At 45.7% G+C, this 20,595-nt stretch overlaps 1 protein-coding gene across 2 annotated transcripts in view; it reads left to right on the forward strand.

The window, feature by feature from the left end:
* Positions 1–20,595, forward strand: part of PPP6R2 (protein phosphatase 6 regulatory subunit 2) — a 109,147-nt gene that overhangs the window by 47,675 nt on the left and 40,877 nt on the right. For both annotated transcript variants that reach the window (XM_032987119.2, XM_042792021.1), the window contains 4 exons: positions 6,408–6,594; positions 7,349–7,486; positions 17,440–17,505; positions 18,855–18,967. In XM_032987119.2, the coding sequence (XP_032843010.1) occupies positions 6,408–6,594; positions 7,349–7,486; positions 17,440–17,505; positions 18,855–18,967 (504 nt within the window). The remainder of the gene's footprint in view (positions 1–6,407; positions 6,595–7,348; positions 7,487–17,439; positions 17,506–18,854; positions 18,968–20,595) is intronic.

Below are 20,595 nucleotides of genomic sequence, written 5' to 3' on the forward strand. Positions count from 1 at the left end.
ATTTGGGGAGTTTGTTTTTCTTTATGTAAAAATAAAAGGCTGCTCTGTGTATAAATAAATAAATAAAACCAGGCAAGTTTGTCACTGTGGGGATGGATCAGTGTTGGTTACTGCTGCTGTTGCTTGAAATCCACAGAAGAAATGGTAGTATTGTTTAGGTTTATTATTAGGTGAGGCAGTTGCTCAGCTGTGTTTAGGTGACTATTTCCAGGTAAATGCATGTCAGGAAATACATTATGTAGTAACTTGGAATATTATATGGCTGCTTTTGCAAAGCTTCTGCTACGAAAGGTGAATTACCAGGAACCAGGAGTGTTAGTTTTATACTGTTCTCCTACAAATGAAAGTTTTGTACAGGTACTCTCAAATCAGGGATGTGGCACACAACAGTCTTTGGACTTTTTGCGTTTCCTGTATTAATCAGAATACCTGGGTTCTGATGGGCTGACTGGCTCTGTGCTCACTGCAGCCCTTTATCCATACCGTTTGCACGGCTAACCCGAGACGAGCTCAAACCCCAGACGGCTGAGCGGAGCAGATGGGCAGTACTTCCCTTGGTGCCGAGAGCTGAGCAGAGGAGATGCTGAATGATGTGAGACTTGGGGTCCTTTCCTGGAATCTGGGTGTGTTTTGCTGGAGGAGAGGAAGGGATTCCAGTACCATGCCAGTGCTGACTCACACACTGTCCGTGTCACTGCAGAATACGCTACCACTTAGCTAACCAGACCGTATTTTTAAGTCCTGTTCTGTTTGAGATTTTGGGGGCTGCTGTTGGAAGATGGTTTACATCTCTGATCCTGTGTGCTCAGAGGTGGAAGCGGAAACCTTTTCCTACTGCAGCCAAGCAGATTAAGAATAAGGGAAGGTGGGGACACAAAAATTTCCCCAGAAGCCAAGTCCTTAATGCAAACTGAAATGGAAAGGGAAGCTCAGTGTGAGAGTGTTTACTCCCAAGCGTCCTTGACTTTTCCATGCAGGGTGATTTGCCTTTTCATGGGCTTTGGAAGGCAGCGTGTGGTTTAGGCAGCTCAGGGCCGGGTTGGCGGGTGGGGAGGCACAGAAAAAGGTGGGCAGGGGTGGGAAGAGGCCAGCCTGCAGCGGCGCGGGCCCCCGTGCTGGCAAGACAGGAGACAATCTTGTGTTGGGAAGGCCTTACGTTAGCAGTCCACTCACCCGGCTCACAGCAGATGATGGCATTCCATCCCCTTCCTCTTCTGAGAGTGGCCTGTAGGGTGCCTGCTCGAAAAGCCGGTGTAGTGGTGGGAAGTGTGGTGGTACACTATAGACAGGTAAGTGTGTCTTTAGATGGCAACGAGAACTGTGTAGTGACCCGCTTGCCAGGACAAACAGAGCTGATCCTTATGAAGTATTTTTTTTGGAAACGCTTCCAGTACCATAGGTAGACCAGGCAGAGAAGCATTTTCAAAGCATGGTGAGGCACTAGAGAGGGGAAAGAGGGTGTAAGCTTATTAGAAACTGGGGAAGCTTTTGGAATAAATAAAGGCTAAGCAGGAGGAATGGGCTCTGTCTAAATCCAAATGGAATCCAATTTTTGGCTCTTAAGAAAAGGTTATGAAAGTTTCTAAACTGGAACAAGGGAGAAACTCGATAGGTTTGGAAGGACATGCAGCTCAGAATGATGCATGCTGTGGAAATGGAATCATCAAAATGCTTTATTCTTGAAATGTGGGTAGGATAGAGGTTCATAAAGTTCAGAAGGGAGACGGCAAAGAGGAAACGAAGCAACCAGATGAAGACCCGTAGCAATCAAAGTGGTGTATAAACTATTTGAACTGTAACGTCTATTTATAATGAACTTGTTGATGTACTAGGGTGTCTCATAAACCTGTTGAGACCGTGCAGTAATGAGAAGTACAGCTTACAGGGAAGGCAGAGTAGATTCTGCTGGTGTGAGAGTGGGCTTTAGGGGATGGAGGGCTGAGTGCCAAGTGAGATACCTCAGCTGCAGCGTGGAGACCTTATGGGTTGGGATGAGGTGTCTGAAGAGAAAGGGTGAAGTATTAGATCCGACTGTGTGAAACTTGGAGCCTGTAAAGTCTGCAAGAGCAGAACGTGCTATAACAATGCGAGGTTTCATTTATCCCCCTGTTGACAGGATGGATATTACAGGGAGGCACGGTGCATGAGTTTTCAGGAATCGTGAATGCCTTTTGCATGGAGCAGTGAGCCAGAAAAAAGAGAAATAAGTCTTCATATACCCTTGGGGGCTCTAAGAAATGTAACTGTTGTAAAATCACTTTGTAATAGTAACCATAATGTACTTAGATTTAACATCCTCGCAGGAGCAAGAAAAGACATAAACAGCATTATCATGGGCTTGGGATTTGTTTTGCTAACCTTTAGGAGTGGAACTAAGTAAATATGAGGAGGCTAGTTAGAAAGTAAATGGTACTGTGAAAGGGTAAGAAGCTCACAGCTGGCCTAGAAATGTTTTAGTGGCTCGTGGTAAATGCAGAGCTTGTGTTGCAAAGATTAAAAAAAAAATCCTAATGTAGAAAATCGGTTTGGTTAAAAATGGATAATCCATTACAGGTAAAAGTACATCCTCGCAAAAGGGAAGTTGTGTCCAGATATGGAAAAAGGATATAGTGGCGAGGTAATCCGTGAGACTGGACGAAGGGATTTTTGAGCAGCAGTTTGCTAAAGGCAAAACCACTAATACGCTAAACCCATCAAAATAAGGAAGCGTCTCTGAGAATGTGTAGGGTGGATGGGTGGTCCAAGTGTAAAGGAAGATAGGACCATAGCAAAAAATAAAACTAAACTGTGTTGGTGCTCACTTCAGAGACTTCTCAGGAGATTGCCTAGTGGTGTCTTCCTTTACAGGGGAATGATCTGAGGAACTGTCTCAAATTGGAGCATCTGCGGAACAGGATCAGTAGAATAATTGTTAGGAGTGGCTGATATTTACCCCAATGATTTAAAGGAATTAAAATATGAAATTGCTCAGCTAGTCAGCCTTAACGGCAGTGGACTGGAAGTGGCAGATAGGACACCAGATCTTACGAAGGGTCTGTGAGCCAGTAAATCTGGCTTCTGCATTGTGCACGTGGGAGAATTTCTGGTATAGCACGGTGGTTCACAGGCAGCTCTCTGAATTCCGGCTCTCGGCCATCACAGAGCCCTGGGGCTGCAGTTCAGGAGCAGAGTGTGATGGAGTCAGTGAAACACATGGATAACGGTGGTATGCCTAATGTGGCTTAAACACAGCCGAAAAAGATAAGGTCCCTTATCAAAGACTGTTGAAGACAAGCTGTCATGGGATGACAGGGAGGGCTCTGTCATCAATAACTGTTAAAAGAGAAGAAATATAGATGAGGGAAAAACGGCCAGTTCCAGCTTTCTGGTTTTGCACTGCTGAGCCCTGTGCTGTTTGATATATTCGCGTGTGAAACAGGGGAGGTGACCTGTAAATGTGGAAAGTTGATAATGCAAAATCACTAAGGTTAGTTAAACGGTAGAAATATTTCATGCCGTTACATGGCCGAGCAGTAATAAAGCAGATGCAGTCCGTGCTGACGGCGTAGTGACTGATGGCCCAAGCTACATGCACCCATCGATGGGCTTTCGATTAGTTTTTACATCTCGGGGAAGGCTTCGGAGTCCCTGTGGGTAGTGTGCTGGAATTGCTCAATAAACAGTGAGTGCCAGCGTGTGTTCGGGACCGAAAGCACAAGGCTCGACACAGAGCAGTTCAGTGCATGTACTGGAAAAGTTACTGTCCTGTAACACTTGTCTTCACCCTTTACCAGGGCAAGAAGTATTCTCCTTGTTAAGAACCAAGTGGAAGTGTGATGAGTAAAGTAAGGCTTAAATTGGGAAGGCTGAGGTGTGGAGTTTCTTCCCAAATAAAAACTGTGTTCAGTGAATGTAAGAAAACCAAACCAGTCACGGTTATTAGGGTAAAGGTGGGCACAGAATGGTGCACTTGAAAGCACAAAAACTGAAAGGCAGCTCCGGCTTGAGCTGTGAACTGAAAGGAGGCAAGGGCCAGTGGCAGCATCCTGCCAGCGAAGCCCTGCGTACAGCACTGGGACGGAAAAACCCCTGGGTACAGCAAAGGCAAACCCCTGGGGAGGACAGGCAACGGGACAGTCGGCTGCAGAGCGAGCTGCAGGTCTGCCCACGGAAGAGAGGCGAATGCCAAGAATGGCCGGGTGGCATCAGAGGGAGGGACCTTCCTTCCCGGGCGTCTGGTCCCTGAGAGCGGCCCTAGCGGTGTCTTCACCCGGCGGCGTGCTCCGGCAGGCGGGACCTGGCGTACGGGGGTACTGTCACCGTCGTTCCTCTGTGTTCCTTTGGTACGGTTTCCAGAAGTCTCTGTCTTGTCACTTCAGGAGCTGAGCTGGAATTTCCAAAGCCCTGCAAGCACTCTGCAGTTTCTTCCCTGACAGGCGGTCGCCAGCTCAGGAAACATGGCTGTGTCCAGGGCGGTGGGAGGTCGGAGCTCAGAGCAGGGGGTCCCACTTCAGCTTTGGGAGGTGCCCTTAAGGTTTCATCTTGATTTTCTGTTAGTTAGGTTCTGAGCAGAAATCTGACTAGTTTCAACTAAGAGATAAAAAAAACAGCAGAAAACCGCTCAACTCGGATTCTGTTACACGCTCACAGGTCTTCCTGCAAAGGGGGAAGGGATGTCAGAGGTACCTAGTCGTTTCTACAGCTCTTTTCTGCCTGGTTTTCTCCTTTGAGATTGAGGTTAGGGGAACAAAAAAAAAAAAACTTGCTGTGTATTGAAAGATTGGTTCAGCTTCGCTGTTCTGCAAAAGTGAAGGTATTCCCTTTGTGTTGTAGCGACAGGCATATTATTGCAGGAGTGTTTTATACTGGTCTTGGATTTGGCTTGTGTCTGAAGTTACAAAAATTGTTAGATCTTGCAGAATTATTAAAAGTGGGAAATTGTTGGGCTTCTGTCTTATGGAATGGCACATTTTTTACGTGGAAAGTGAATGAACTACTTAAAGAATGAACAAGCATTTGCAGCAAGTGTGTTCTGTAGTTTTTTAAATGTTATTGAGTTGTCTTATTAAAATACATAGTAAATTTGCTTTGGATTTTGAAAGAAAAAAACCAAACAAACAAACAAGCAAAACCAACCAGCTCTGCTTACTGACAGAAAATGTTCAAACTGTAAAGGACAGGTTTTATTTTTAATCTGTATCACTTGGCAACAAATAAAAACTCCTTTAGGCAACACGGGGCAGAACTGGCACTCAGCAGGAACTCTGGTGCTCAGAGTCGCCGCTTTGCGCTTAGAACCGCTTGAGCACACCCCGTCAGACTTTAAACAATTAGTGGGGTAAGAGTAAATCATGGTTTAAAAATAAAGTCCAGCTGCCTTTTGACTCTAGGATCATATGTATCATTGAAACTGCGAAAATAGTGTTCAAGTTCAGTGCTAGGTTGAATTTCGCAGCCCTCATGAGCTGCTGTTTCTGGTTGCGGTAACCTGGGGGTGGAGGTGAATAGGTCTTTTTCGAAGGAGCTCTCTTAAGCCCTTTTTGTAGCTGGACAGTAGCTAGAATGTGAAATTAAGACACTAATCTAACAATGAAACGCGGAAGTGAGGTATGCGCTTTCATATGTGAGACTTTGTCTAATCATAAACATAATATTAATTAGAAACACGTGATTACCTTTTCTGATAGCACATGTGACCTATTTCTAAAAGCACCAGCTGGAAGAGCAAGAGCAAGATCAGGGAAAAAAAAGATTTCATTAGCTGTCAGACATAATTTCATATTCTGATTTAAGTGAGTAAAATTATCTAAACCAGGAATAGTAATATTTTGTGAAAACAAGTTAGTTTTACAGAAGAGTACAGACATTACTGAAAAATTGAAACTCAAAAGTTTGGCTATGAATTGCTTGCTCGTACATAGCGTATGCTCATTTGTTAGGAGTTTTGTGATAGATCTAATGTTCTGTCTCTAAATTTAAATTATATTTAAAAAAAAAAAATGCTCATTTTTAATTCAGCTCCAGTAGTGGAAAGAAGCATTTCTCAGAAACCTGCTAAAATATGCATTCTTCAAATCAACCTTCAATTTTTGGGTTAATTTTAGTTGTACTAATGAATTAACGTTAAAAGATTTTAAGAGATTTTAAGTGCATTGAAGCTGATTAAGCATTACTTTTAAAAATCAGAACTAATGCAGTTTGAAGGCAGCTGAGATGCATAATTCAGTGGTTAAAAAACCTCATGATGTGCTACAGGAAATAGCGTTCCCTTAAAATGTGCCGTTAATGTAGATGACCCTTGTTTCTAGTGCGTTTTTTTTCCCCGTCTCCAGGAAGGGCGATCCTCCTACTCCTTATAACTTTAATAAGGGAAGATTTTCTTGAGAGTTTTCATTTCACCTTTAGTTGCTCTGGTTCTGTCCTTCCAGATATCCAAACACAGCCTGTGAACTGCTGACCTCGGATGTGCCGCAGATCAACGACAAGCTAGGAGGGGATGAAACTCTGCTGAACATCCTCTATGACTTCTTGGATCACGAGCCTCCTTTGAACCCTTTGCTTGCCAGTTTCTTCAGTAAGACTATTGGAAATCTCATTGCAAGGAAAACAGAACAGGTAGTGATCGGATTTGTCCCGATACGTAAGCACAAATTAATTCACTAGCGTTGTTTGTGTTGTGTGGCAGCATCACTGCTGCCCTCGTGAACTCTTCGTATTCTTGGAGGCGGAAAGTAGCTCGCCACACTCTTCAAGGTTGGAGTTGAAATGTGGTCTCTGAAAAGTTCTTCGGGTTCCTCAGCTGAGGGAGATGCTGGCTGATTTAGACACATTGGCAGAGTTTTGGTTTCAGATCTGCAGTAGCTGGGATATTCCTGTGCCACAGCTAAGGCTTTATTTTTTGTACTAAGGCATATTGATGCATCCTTTGATCACTGCCCAGAATTGACTCGTTACATAAGCAATGCCTCAGTCTCATGCCTATAAAAGGGGTGCTGGAAACATGAGCTGAATGGTGTTTCAGGAATACATGCGTTCCAATTCAAAATTTAATTTTTAAACGAAGGCTGTCAGAGAGCCTTAATGGAATGGAAAATTCTCCAGCTTCACCAGCTTCTTGACGCTCTTATTTCTGTGGGCTTGGGTTTCTTTGTGGCAGAGAGGAAAGAAAAGGTAGCTAAAAATAATCGATTTAGTATTGCCTCGGAACGAGAGCGTTATTCTCTTCTCTCGTTTTCTGGAGAATTTCTCAACCTAGTAGCTGTTTTGCATCGAGGTTGGTTGGTTGAGGCAAGAAGGTGAAGTGTAGGAAGTTCTGTGTGCCATGTCTGCGTGTTGTACTAGCAACTGATGATGACACCTTTATTTTTAGGTGATTGCGTTTTTAAGGAAAAAAGACAAATTTATTAGCCTGGTGCTAAAGCATATAGATACATCAGCAATGATGGACCTCCTGCTTCGTCTGATCAGCTGTGTGGAGCCCGCAACTCTACGGCAGGAAGTACTGAATGTGAGAACCTACTGCTTTTTTCTTTATGCGATTGGGAACAAGGGGTTTTGTTTGTTTATATCTTAAGGAAACAGAATTCTTTTTGTCATTTATTATGAGAGCGGATCCACTCTTCTGAAAACTATTTTTCTTAGTGCTTGAGTCTGCGTGCTGCTTACTTTGGGTATTTCAGCCTGTTTGTGGCTTGCACGGCAGGAGAAGCCTCGTTCGGTCCCTGGCAGTAAAGGATTTTCAGCTCTTTTTTCCGTACGGCAACGACTGTTTATCCCAGCTGGTTTTGCTGTAGAGGTTTGACAAAGGAAATTTGTAATCTTCCCCAGTGTTCAGAATTTTAGACTGATTGTTTGGGACAGTAACTTGTTTAATTCCTCGCTGTGTTCAGAGGTGTATGTACTTTTTATAGATGCTGTGGTGTGCCTCCTCCCTCCCCTTCCTCTCTAATAGACAACCTTATAAAATACCTTACTGAAATGTGGAGTTTGCTTTACACGTAGGACAAGCATTTTTCCCTTCATAGCCCAGCCTGGGTGCAGCTGCCTCATCCCCACTTCACTGGGCAGATGTGCAGGACTGGAGGTAAAAAATCCCACTTTAGCTCCTTCTCAATAAACCACAAGAGCAGCGTGCCAGATGGAAAACTGTACTGGAGTCACTGAAGCCCACATCAGGATTTTTGTTTGGCAAGCTTTGCTGCCCGAGTCTTCTGTGTCTGGAGCACTGACCACGCCGGAGTTGAGTCGATAAATGTTCTTTGCAGAGACTCACAGTAGATGATTACCATTGCTGGATTCCTCCTCTCAGCCTTATGGTGCCTCGTGCAGCACACCCGCTGTTACAGAGAAGGAAAAAAAAACGGGCACAAGCCCATCCTTCCAGACTTGCATGGGCATTCACCCGTGAAAGGAGGTCTTCGTTTTTTGACAGGAAAGTCAGCAGTTCAGTTGGTTAGGCGTCGAGTAGTAATCCCAAGAAAGGAGATGGGAGGAAAAAGCCTCCGACGGGGGCGGAGGCTGACGGCGGGTTCACTGCGAGAGAAGCAGCTTTGCAGAAACGGTCCGACCACCTCCCAGGGCACGGTGGCCCGGGGGCAGGGCTCGCTCCCCCCTGCTCGGGCCTGCTGAGAGCTGGCGAGGTACTGGGGCCAGGCCCGACATTGCAATAGTGCTGCGAAGTATTACCGAGATAAATGCAGCTATTTTTAAATTCTGATGTTAAAACGGCGTTTTAACAGAGTAGTGTTTTTCCTGGATGGATGGCTTCTGTCCAGGAAACTTCCAGATATCCAGGTTTCCAAATAGCAATCATCCATAAACAGGCAGTTCTGGGTGGGATATATTTTAACCCCTTCCTCTCAGCTTAATTCTACCTGTTAAAGAATTCACAGTAAAAAAAAAAAAAAAAAAAGAAAACAGAGTGAAGATACCAAGTGGTACTGGAGGTACACCTGAAGGTTTTTTTTTTTTTTCTGCAAATAGTCTTAATAGAAGTAATATTCCCAAGCATCTGATAACCTGATGGCTTAAGAACTTCTCCTCAGAAAAACAGGAAGTAGTAGCAATAATGAAATTTGGGATCGAACATTTAGAGAAGCTACTTACCAGCAGTTTCGGCAATATATTCAGAAACTTAAGTCTCCAGAAAAGGTAATTTGCAGTCTTGATTTTTGGTAGGTATTAGAAATAAAAGTTACACTTCATGGATGCTTTAGCTTTTCGTCACATCAGGAAAAAAAAGATTGTCTGTCAGCTAGTAGCTAGAATGGTTGCAAATTGTTTGCTCTCCCAAAGCAGTCTTCAAATTTCTTCGGGATGCTGGACGCCTCAGAGAGGTATCAGGCTCTTTTGAGTTTTACTAAGAGGAGAAGTATTATGATTAATTTTTCAGGAACTCGTAAAGCTGCAGTTGGCTGATCTTTCCAGGGTCTCGCTCGTGCTGAGCCACTCTTCTCCCACTCCCACCTGCTGCAGTTCAGGAGAAAGTGCTCTGCCGAGCAGCGTGTTGGGTGGTAACCCCAGGGCCGGGCACCCCTTACCGAGCCGCACAGCAGAGTCCATCTATCTTGTGTTCTGGATCTGAGCTGCACTTTTTCATCTGTGTGCATTTAATTCACTTCTCATCTATTCTGTCATAAATTCCCATGTGTTGTCATCTTCTGTTGAACAGTTTCCAGCTGATGGATTGCTCTATCCATATGTTAAGCCTGCAGGCAAATGTCATTCACTAACCCGACTGTATGTTCAAAGTATATCTTTAAATGCCATATTCAGGGGGTTTTTTCCCTATCTGCACATCTTCCTCCCTGCAGTAGCTAGTGTTTTGGATAGACACCCTGTGCCATAGATTTTTGGCTAGCTGTTTACCAATTACTTTTGTAGCACAGTGACAGCAATTAAGTTTAGTATTTGAAGGTTTCCCTGCTATTGATGCACGCTGCTCCTGGATGGTGTCTGAGGAGGTCTAACATTTCATCAGGGTCTCCAGGTTCCGTTCCAGCTACTTCGCAAGTACAGTATGAATGTCATCTGAACAACAAAATGCCTTCTACGTTGTGTTTGGATGACTAAACAAAAGGGAAAAGTAAAGTTTGAGAAGCACCGTTTTTCACTAGAAAGCGCTGCTGTCGAGGGTGCATCACTTAGGGGTGTGAAAAGGCTACTTTCCCACTTGACACTGCTGTGCTGGCAGAATCCTTCTCTGAACTTCAGTTGGTTCATTATATGTTTCTTGCTGTCTGAAAAGGTAGTGTTTTACAGTGCCAGATTTATGAAGATGATATTTTAAGTTAAACAAAATTATATCCTGCATAACAAGTCCCACAGCACCTCTCCTTAGGGATTTGATGTCCACACTGTTGCTTTGACTCAGTAAGTCAGAGACTCCCTCGTAATTGCACGAGTCTAATTCTCTGGCCTTCCATTCTAGAGATCCTTAGACTGTGATAGCTGGACAGTGCTGGTGGCTCCGTTCTCTGCTCTGTTCTCTACTGAATGGACCTTCTGAAGTGTCTGCTTGGAGCGTCCTCGTCTGCCCCTTGCGCAGATGATGTCAGCCAGGGTGGAGGTTCTCGCGGTGCTGCTGCAAGTGTTTGACCTCCAGTGCTGAGTGAAGCTGGGCCAGCAGTTCCGTGAGCGCTGGAAGTTGGCATTGCCACAGAAAGAGGCAGTCCCAGTCCTGCTTTCACCTTCTTACTGCCTGTTCTACCCATCCAGCTCCTCTTGAATCATTGCCAGCTGAAGTGTTCATGTGGTTGTAAGGTGGCGTGGATTAGGGGCTTGATCCAACTGAAGACACCTCTCTTTTATTTGTATTCTTTGCCAGGATTGTTTTCTGCCAGCTCAGTTCCTTGGTTTGGGGTTGTTGTTTTTTTGCATGGACTTGTGCAATGATAAGGGAGGAGAAAGGAGCAGAAGTGGATGAATATGAGCAGAAAGAAGGTGGAGGTGCCACTTTATATGTTCTTAAACTGTTTGCAGAGCTACGGTTTGTGATATTTTTCCCCTTTCTCTTCCTTGATCTGTATTGAGGGCATACAGTTAGCGTGCAAATATGATAACTCTTTATCCATTTCCTTTTGTTCATGCATGACAGAGGAATGCTTTGTTCACGTAGCTCGGATTTTGTTCTTTTGGAGAGCTGTGCCATCAGGAAAAAGCCTTGCTAGCACATGCTGTTCTCCATAGTTCTGTCCCGGGTTGGACAGAAGCACCGCTGGACAGGGAAGCCTCCAGATTCAGCAGCCCATGGGTAGGCACGACATAAGTGAAATAATCTGTTCCCTACATTGCATCTTTACAGCCCTGGTTCCTCCCCATTTCTGGAGTCCCACAATTGGAAATAGTAGAAGGGTCTTCACCAGAAACCTTTAAGGAGGTCCTTCCGGCAGGCTTGTCTTTCAGGCACCTACATTTTGGTATCCTTGGACAAATTTTGCAGATGGATGACAGCATATTCTCTTTGATCGGTGTCATTTGATCCTGAAATGTCTCTGTGTTTGTGAAAGAAATAATACTGACTTTAAATAATTTAATTCTTGTGCGGCAAGAAAGCTCAGATATGGGTTGCTTTGTGAAGCATTTTTAATATCAAGACAGATCAGTGGCATCAAAGAAGTCTGTCCTCTGTCTGCATGTTGTTAGTATAAAATCTTACCTAGAACAATGTGAAGAGGAACAACCGCTGTGAGAAGACTCCACATCTGATTTTGCTGGCATGTACTGGGAATTTATGCGAAGCAGGTCCAGTTACTGGGGATATCTCTTCCGTACTTCATCTTCTCATGTGTGCCTTAGTGACCAAAATTACAGCTTCTGTTGTGTAATCTTCCCGGAGGAGAATTAGCCTGTCTTTATTAAGGTCTGGAGGAGAGAACCTGCTGTGGCTCAGCTGGAGCACAGTGAGTCCGTGGGATCTCACTGCAAACCCCACCGTTGGGCTGCAGAGTGGGTTGCACCATTCGACACACCTGAGGCAGTTTCCGTGGTAATCGGGAGAATGGGTTCCCTGTTGTTCTGAAGAGAAGTCTGCTTGTCCTGGCTGGAGCTGCCTTTTCTCTCTGGGTGCTGGTGAAGAGTGCCCAGGTACGGACCGTGGCTTCTGCAGAAACCCCTCGCAAGCTCAGCACCTCCGTGGTTGAACTGATCTTCCAGTTTTCACCGCTTGTAGCCAGGGTATCGTACCCTTTTTGTCAGTCTACCACGGGTAGTGATCATAGCACAGAAAAAAACCACCCTACTGCGCATTGTCCTGCTTTTTTCCTTTGCTTTCATGGGTAACAAACTACAGGAATGAAAAGGGCATGTTCTTCATGCCGTCTTTATCCTAAAGAAACCGTAGATCCCAGGGCTAGATCAGACTAATGCAGATATCTTCTTCTTGTAACAAAAATTGCCCTACTGGAAGGTCAGCCCTCAGCTGAGGAAAGCTTGCTGCGACTGCCTCAGTGAAGTGACTGTTGATAATGTGATCCTTGAAAGATCAGACAGCTTGGTCTGGTGAAGGCGGCTCCCTTGTTTGACTGCCATCTTAAATAATGAAGCACGAACTTTCTTTTACTGTGACTGATTAGAAATACCCAAGCCAAACTCACTCTCTTATTAGGTATGTTTTCAGCAGGTTTTAGAAAATGAAGTTTTGTTGACATCCTAATATAACAGACTTTCTTCAGTATTGACCCTTCAAGACTTCAACAATTCAGTCATAGCATAATGCAGATTGGAAGATGCCTGAAAAGGTCCAGTTGCCTCCGCAGGGCAGGTCCCATTAAAGCAGATTGCTCAAGGCCTTAGCCAGATGAGTTTTCACTATTATCACTAGCCAGATGAGTTTTCGCTTTTCTCCAGGAGCTGTCTGAATCCTCTTCCAGTGTTTGATCACCCTCGAGTGGAGATTTTCCCTAATATCCTGTTGGAATTTCCCTTGGTGCATCTTGTGCCTCTCATCCCGTCCCGGCACCTCCGAGAGCAGCCTGGCTCCGTCATCTCTCCCCAGGCCAGTGAGCAGTCGCAGGAGGGTCTCCCCTTCACCTTCTCTCCAGGCTGAGCAAACCCTGCTCTCAGCCTGTCCCCTCACCTCATGTGCTCCAGCCCCGACCATCTCAGGGGCCTCCACGGGACCTGCTGCGCTATTGCAGTGTCTGTCCTGTGCTGGCGAGCCCCAGCCTGACCCAGAGTCTTGATGCTCAAACTGGTGCTGAATGGAGGGGAGCAGTCCCTGCTCTCACGCTGCTGGCTGCCCTCAGGGTCCACTGAGGGCCCCCTCGGACTTCTCCGTGAGCCGTTCCTGGCTGGGTCACCCCGGTACCCCCGGGCAGGACTTTGCATTTTGCCTTTCTCGAACTTCTGAGGTTCCTCCCAGGCCATTTCTCCAGCTTGTCTAGGTTCCTCCCCTCCTGCATATCAGCTGCTGCCCCCCAGTGTGGGATTGTTTGCAAACTTAAAGGTGTGTTTTTTCCCCATTTTCCACATCTTTAATGAAAACACTTAGCAGTACTGGTCACCAGTGTTGACTTTTTTTTTTTTTTTTTTTTTTTTAACTGGTAAGCTCTGCTGTTAGGCTACCTGGCCCTTGAGCCTAGTAGCAGGTTATGTGGGAGGGAAGTCATCGCAGAGAAACGTAAGAGTTAGTACTTAGACAAAACGGTCCATCCCGATGTGCAGAACGTGAGGCAGGTGTGGAAGGAGGTCTGTGGGTGCGCGGGGCACCCCTGCCTGAGCTCGGGCACCCACAGACGGCGTGGAGGTGGTGGGGCAGGGCTGGGGCGCCCGGGAGCGGCAGTGGGAGGCTGCCCGAGCAGGCAGCGATGTTGTTAGGAAAGCCAAAGCTTGGCCGGAGTTGAACCTGGCAGAGGATGTGACGGGCAGCCCAGGGACTGATCCAAGGCTTGGCCCCAGCAGGGCCCTGGTGATACGCCCGAGGTGTCCCTGGCAGTGGTGCCGGTGCCCCGGGGCGCCGGGAGGAAGGAGCGGCCGTCCGAGGGCTGGACGAGCCTTGGCAGTCTCGGCGCACGCGGGGGGGACTCCGAGCTGCTGGCGGGCAGCACGCTGGCCGAAGCACCAGAGCTGGCTGGTGAGTGGGTTCCCCCTTCCCCGCAGAAGGGGACACTCCAGCCACGCTCGCCCGCCGCCGCCTCTCGCCTGGGAGAGTTTCCAGCTCAGGTGGCTTCGACGACGCCCTTGAGGAAGCTTGTTCCTCCTCGCCTGCTACCGCCAAGCCATTCTTCTGTAAGTGCACATCTCCCGGTGGCGAAAGGGCTTTTCCCACGTTCCAGCTCCCAGCCACTCCCGACTTGGGAGTCTCCATCTTCTAATTCCTCTGCAGTCTCTGGCTATTCTTTCTTCCATGCAAAATTAGGGTCCAGGAAACCCTGACCGCTTCCACGGTCTCTGCAGAAAAACCCTGTTGGAATTCCATTCATCCAGAACGTAATACTACGTTTTCTTTTCACCTCCACCCAGAACTGCCACCGCCTGCCAGCACAGTGCCTCGATGAGAGTGAGTCCTGCTGCGGGTGAGGGACGTTATCTCCACCAAGGAGAAGCTCCCTGCTGCCTGGGGGCCGGTTGACCGTGCCCTCTCTCGGCACTCCCTAATCAGGAGCCCGGTTTGTTTGCAGGCAAATCAACCGCCTCCTGCGTGCTGGCCCCACGTCTTGCAGTCTTCCTGTAGAATAATTCAAGTTGCACGTATGTGCAAGCATTCTGTCCCTGAATTCCTTACAAGTGTGTCATTTTTCAGTGAGCGTAAACACGCTGCTGAGCTGCGTGAGGTCAGAAGGGTTTGTGTTTCAGGTGCCATTCTTAAGGGAGATGTGGAGGGTGACGCTATTGTGCTTCAGTCCAGGTAGGGAGGTCCTGCAAGTGCCACAGGTTTTGCTTGAGGAGTCCTTTTCTTGTGAATGTCAAAGTCCATCTCTTTGACAACAGCTTCAAGACAGAGTTGGTGATCTCTTCCAGGTTTGCTAGGTGCTTCTTAATTCACCAAATTTTAGTATTGCTCTTCTGATTTTAACAGATTATTTCAGTTGGTTTTCTTTTGCTTTTGAACTTTGTTTCTTCTGTCCCTCAGTTCCCAGGAACAGTAATTCCTTTGTTCAGATGAATGATGGTGCTTCCCTCTCTGCAGTACCTCTCTCTGTGGCCATCCAACTCCCCCCCGAGCCCATTATTATGGCAGTCCAGGCAAAAAGAGCAAACCTTTTTATCCTTGCTTAATGTGTAACTCCCATTTGTAATTAATAGGGCCCACAGGTTCAACTGATGTGGGGCTTGGGGGAGGGTGTTGGTACAGGATAAAGTTGAGACTGCAGTGGAGGGCTGGGATTTAACTTGCTGCACTCTGCAAGGGAAAGAAAATACATTTAATGCAGGAGTGTTAATAAGTAGTTTTATTCTGGGCTGTGGAAGTCGTGAGGGTAGATGGAACTTCAATAGGTGAAAATTCCTCTGCTGACACGGATTGGCAGTAGGTTCTGCACAAAGCAACAAATAGGCTGAAATACCCACTGTACCGTGTCCATGGAGCTTGTTATTTGAAGAAAGGAAACTCACAGGTAAAAATGGATGTAAATTTTTTGGTGGGTTTTGGTGTTCTTTTTTTTTTTTTTTTTAATTGAAGTTTTGCAGTGTGTTAATACTGTGGAAATACCCAGAGATTGCAGTCAAACTCTGGGCTCGTAGTCATGGTGCTGTGCAAACACGGGGCGTGTAATTGATGATGAAAAATGAAACATGCCAATGTAGCAGGGAGGAGAGATGGGTGATTTTATTGTTACAGAGACTGCAAGGAGGCATAATTGCTAGATTTGAGCAGCTGTTTTTCAGAAGATATAAATGAGGGGAATTACATTACTTTTAATGAAGCAGTTTTGGTAAATTGCCAGTTGACAGCTACCTGAGCTGTACTCAGAAGACGGTGTCTCTGGATTTGAAAGAAGGGTTTCAGGAGTCACATTCAGGCACAGGGAGATGAGAAAAGATGCTCGGTGACTAAATGAGCCAAGAGGGAATGGACAGTTGTTAGTGGAATGGAGACGGCGGGACTGATGTGTTAAGGTACAGCTGTGACCAACTCTGCCGTGGTGGTCTGGAGAAGGAGGTTCGGGAGGGTAACTGTGATGCTGGACAACTAGAAACCAGTGGAGGAATCTGAACAGATAGCTTGGTAAAGAGACTGGTGAGGAAAAATGTCTTAGCAACCCAGTTTTTTGAACTTCTATGTAAACTGGATGTCGAGAAGAAGAAAGCACAGGAACCAGATCTGAAAATACGGTCTTGAATGGAATACTTTGTTTCCCAGCTGTATGCTGGGAAGATTTTGGGACAGCATTAGTATTTTTGCAATAATAAGGGATACCAGAAAGTAGTCAAAGTCAGATATTTCAGATTTAGTAGGAAAACAGCAGTATTATTCATGGGAAAAGTCACCAAAAAATGGTGATCTGTAATTTTTGTTTTAAGTCAGGCATACGTCGTACTCGGCATGGCATTGGAGAGGAGAGGATGAGATCTGTAGGAGGGGTTGTAGAGCACAGCTGGTAAAGAGTCAACCTAAGGATTATAGTTGAAGTGATGTGAATAGATAATATAAAAATGAGTGTTCGGGGGAGAAGATATGCATAGAGCCTTCTCGTGAAGAAGTGGAAGGCAGGAGACTGTTCATTTTCTCCATGACTCATCTGAAGAGTGATGGAAGATTATATCATCGCAGAAACCTCCAGAGTCTTTTTCCTTTTAATTAATGTTTGGTCAGTCATTTCAAAAGCAACTGGGAATGTATTACTTTGGCTGATTTGACCGATTAGTATGATTGATGTTAGACATCCAGCCATTTGCCTGGGATGAAGACCGTAGAAATTTGAGTGAAAATGGTTGGGTGGAAATGAGAAGTTGGGCTTGCAGATGGAGGGGAGGGAATGATGGGAAGGGAAAAACTGGAACGTATGATTTGCAGATGGCATTCTTGGTTTGCATGTGGTCAGGAAAGGGAGATAAAGTGGTAGCTTGCACTAGGAAAAGGAATGAAGTAGTCTGAAGTTGGCACAGAGCAAGGAGGCGAGATACAGCAGCAGCTTCGTTACATCACCTCAAGTCTGAGAAGTGATTTAGTGTAGACAGTAGTAAGACTGTAAGAATAAGAAATGGTAGGAAAAGAACATGTTGAGAATTATGCTGTTGCTTCTTCAGATGAGATAGTGTTTATGACTGACCTAGCCCAAGTTTTCCAAAGGTGTTTAGGCTTTTAGTTCCATGGACAGGGTGTACATACTGATGCGAATTAAAATGCATCTCTGTGCCTAGAGGAGTTCGTATACTGCCTGTGGCTTTGATTATGAAATGGAAGGAAAGGGTTTTCCCTCCTTGAAAACCCTGTGTTATGCGAAACTTCTCCAAGATCCTCTTGGTTTGAAATCTGTGATATCAAACAAGGATTTTCTTTCCCCCTTCCTTTCCCTCCAGTGGCTTAATGAAGCAAAGATAATTCAGAGACTTGTGGAACTGATCCATTCAAGCCAGGACGAGGACGTGAGTATGACAAGACTAAGTTTTGTCTTTGTGGGTAGCGGGTCCTGTAAGTTCCAGAGGACTCTCCGGCTCTTCGATAACGCCCCGGTGGCTTACGGAGGGCGATAATGAGAGATGGTCTGTACGGGTGGTCATCCTGTCCTCTGGTTGCTCAGTACCAAAACATTTTGTTGTATTTTTAATCTGGTTTGACTTACTTTCCTATCACTTTCTTAGTTCATTCTGCTGCTGCATCAGGTCATCTCAGTATCTACACTCGGTGGTAACTTACTTGGATTTAAGTAGGAACCTGCTATTTGAAACAGGCTGTTGAAAACTTCTTAAAATTAACCAGTTCGTTGTAACTTTCCATTTTTTTGAGACCATTAGTAAGTAGGTGCTCAGTTATAAAATCTACAAGATAGAGTTCTCTGAGCCCATGACAAAGACACTCTGAGTATTAAATTTTATGAGTGCTTTTTCCTCCTTGCGGCAGTTTTCACAAGACGTCCGAGGCAGGAGCTGTAGGTCTGGATTTCCGTTTCCTGCACTGGCATCTCACATTTGGGTGTTGACTGTCGTCCCTGATGCCGAGCAGGAATAGCAGAAGGCAGCGTGTTGGTCTCCGCCGGGCCAGCTTTGACTTGGAAGGGGATGGGGGCACTTACAGATTCCTGCGAGTGCCGGCAGCACAGCGAACCGGGTGGCACGGGCTTCCTTTGGTGTAGCGTTAATGCCAACACCAGGACTCCCCCAGCTCATGACAGCCAAAATTGCCCCTTTGGAGAGAAAAAATGGGAAGTAACATGCTGATTTGTATGCCTTCAGCCGTGCTGCCTTACGGGTGAATGCTGCAATACAGCGTAAGATCATATACTTACAGTAGCTACAGGGAGTCTTAGATTGAGAGCCGGAATGAGATGATTAATTTATCAAAATACTACTTTAAAGTCTTTTAATCCATAGTAATTAAATTGTAAAGGGTTTTATAAAGCCCTTCATTTTTCTTCATGCAGTAAACCTCTTGAGTAGTGAGAAGAATGAAATACTTGTATTTGAAATTTGGAAGATAACACACTTGGTCAGGAAGATGAGAAAAGAATCCCCGCTTTCTGAAATCTTTAACTGCATTTAATTGTTAAGTTCAGGAAGATGCCCTCTTTGATTTTAAAATCTGCTAATGCTTCTAATAATTCACATCAGTGTTGTATTTAGCAGATGAATAATAGAGAGCGTGGTAGCACTTGTTCTGAAAAATTCTGATTTGTTCAGTTTCTTGCGTTCCCAGCTAGGTTCAGTTTTCTTTGGTGGCCAGAGTGAGCCAAGTCGAGATGCTAGCCCTGAAATGTGCTCTATGTCATTGTTTACAGAGGCAATCAAATGCTTCCCAGACCCTGTGTGATATCATAAGATTGAGCAGAGACCAGAGCAATCAACTCCAGGATATACCTGAGCCTGATCCACTTCTCACAGCACTGGAATCGTAAGTACTTGTCAGAGGACTGTTGCTAAACTTACTGCTGCAAATATTGTCACTTACTGATAGCTCTCTAGAGTCACAAAGCATGCCTGTCAAGCCTTTGCTTAACTCTTGACATTTGTGCCAGCCACTTAATACTGCTTTGAAATTGTAGCATCACTTAACTGCCTCTGTTGAGATTTCTGGGGTTTGTAGCTCTGTATGAAGGCAGGAGACCGGGGCTACTGATCCCCAGAGCTCGCAGCCTGGTTCGAGACGAGACAGTACTAGTGAGTGTGTTAAAATGTTCACAGTGAACTTGGAGAAAGGTGAACTGTGATGGCAATATTTGAGGGAAATACCACAAAGATAAATCTTAAAACTCCGGTACTGATGGTGTTCCGTGGAGGTATATATTGGATATTAGGAAAAATTTCTTCACCAAGAGGGTTGTCAAGCACTGGAACAGGCTGCCCAGGGAAGAGGTGGAGTCACCATCCCCGGAGGTAATTGAACGACATGTAGACGTGGTGCTTAGGGACATGGTTGGTGGACTTGGCAGTGTTGGGTTTCCGGTTAGACTCAGTGATCTTAAAGATCTTTTCCAACCTCAATGATTCCGTGATTCAGTCATACTTGGCTAATCAGAGACTCTCACTGCCCGCTGGTGAACGTGTTGCACCATATAGACGGATTTCAGATCATCAAGTTGCTCTTCATCAAAATGGGGAAGCAAATGCTGTGGCCACAGGAGTTTCTCACCGTAGTAGCTCGCGTGTCACCGTGCACGTTGTTTTGTACGGGGCATTATCAGCTTGCCTCCCAACCTTTGCTGAGGTCAGCTTACACACCCCGAGTGTCCTCTGGCATGTTATTTTTGGCTCCTGAGTCAAATATCAGTTGAAGAGGTCTTAACTTAGGGGAACCTTGAGTTGCACGCAGTTCCACAGAGATAGGGTGATGCTGGGGTACCGCCTGATACGTCTCACCAAAGGCTGTCTGCCTGCCGGTTACTTTGGACCGTTAATCGCCCTGGTTTTATTCTCCAAATGTGGTTGAGCCCTGAAAGCAAGCCTGCACACTTGAAACGCCTCCTTAGCCCTCCCTGATCATTCAGAAAGTTACCCCGTTTATTTGTGGCTGGATGGTGACAACTCAGATCTCCTCCCTCTGCGCCGTCCCTGGGGATCCCTTCATACCTTAGAGTTAGTGTCCGCTCACTCTTTCTCCACCGAGCCCTGTCCCCTGTGCCATCAGGAGCTCACGTCATGGCTCAGAAACATTGTGCAATGCTTTAATTGGAGACGACATGTCACAGTGTAGGCATCTCACTGGTTTAACCATTTCCCACCTTCTACGGATAAACTTTGCAGAGAAGATTTGTAAATAGAGGTGTTACTGTCTTCTATGAGGGTTGCTAGTTTGGCTGGAAAAAGTAGAAAAGCTGTTTTGGTTTGTAAGTGTTTTGTTGTGTTTGCAGATGAAGTTGTATAACTTGTTGAAGGTAATCTGTCACTAAACAACTGTGGGGAGGGGAATCTGGTGATTTCCGTCGTTTGGAAACTGTTGGGGTGTGCTGGGTTGTTCTAAAGATGTAATCTAGTGATAAAATGGTACTGGTGGACAGCCAGCAAGGGAAGCATCGGTAGTGT

This window comes from Tyto alba, unplaced genomic scaffold (genome assembly GCF_018691265.1).
Source record: "Tyto alba isolate M040663 unplaced genomic scaffold, T.alba_DEE_v4.0 Super-Scaffold_2, whole genome shotgun sequence".
NCBI lineage: Eukaryota > Metazoa > Chordata > Aves > Strigiformes > Tytonidae > Tyto > Tyto alba.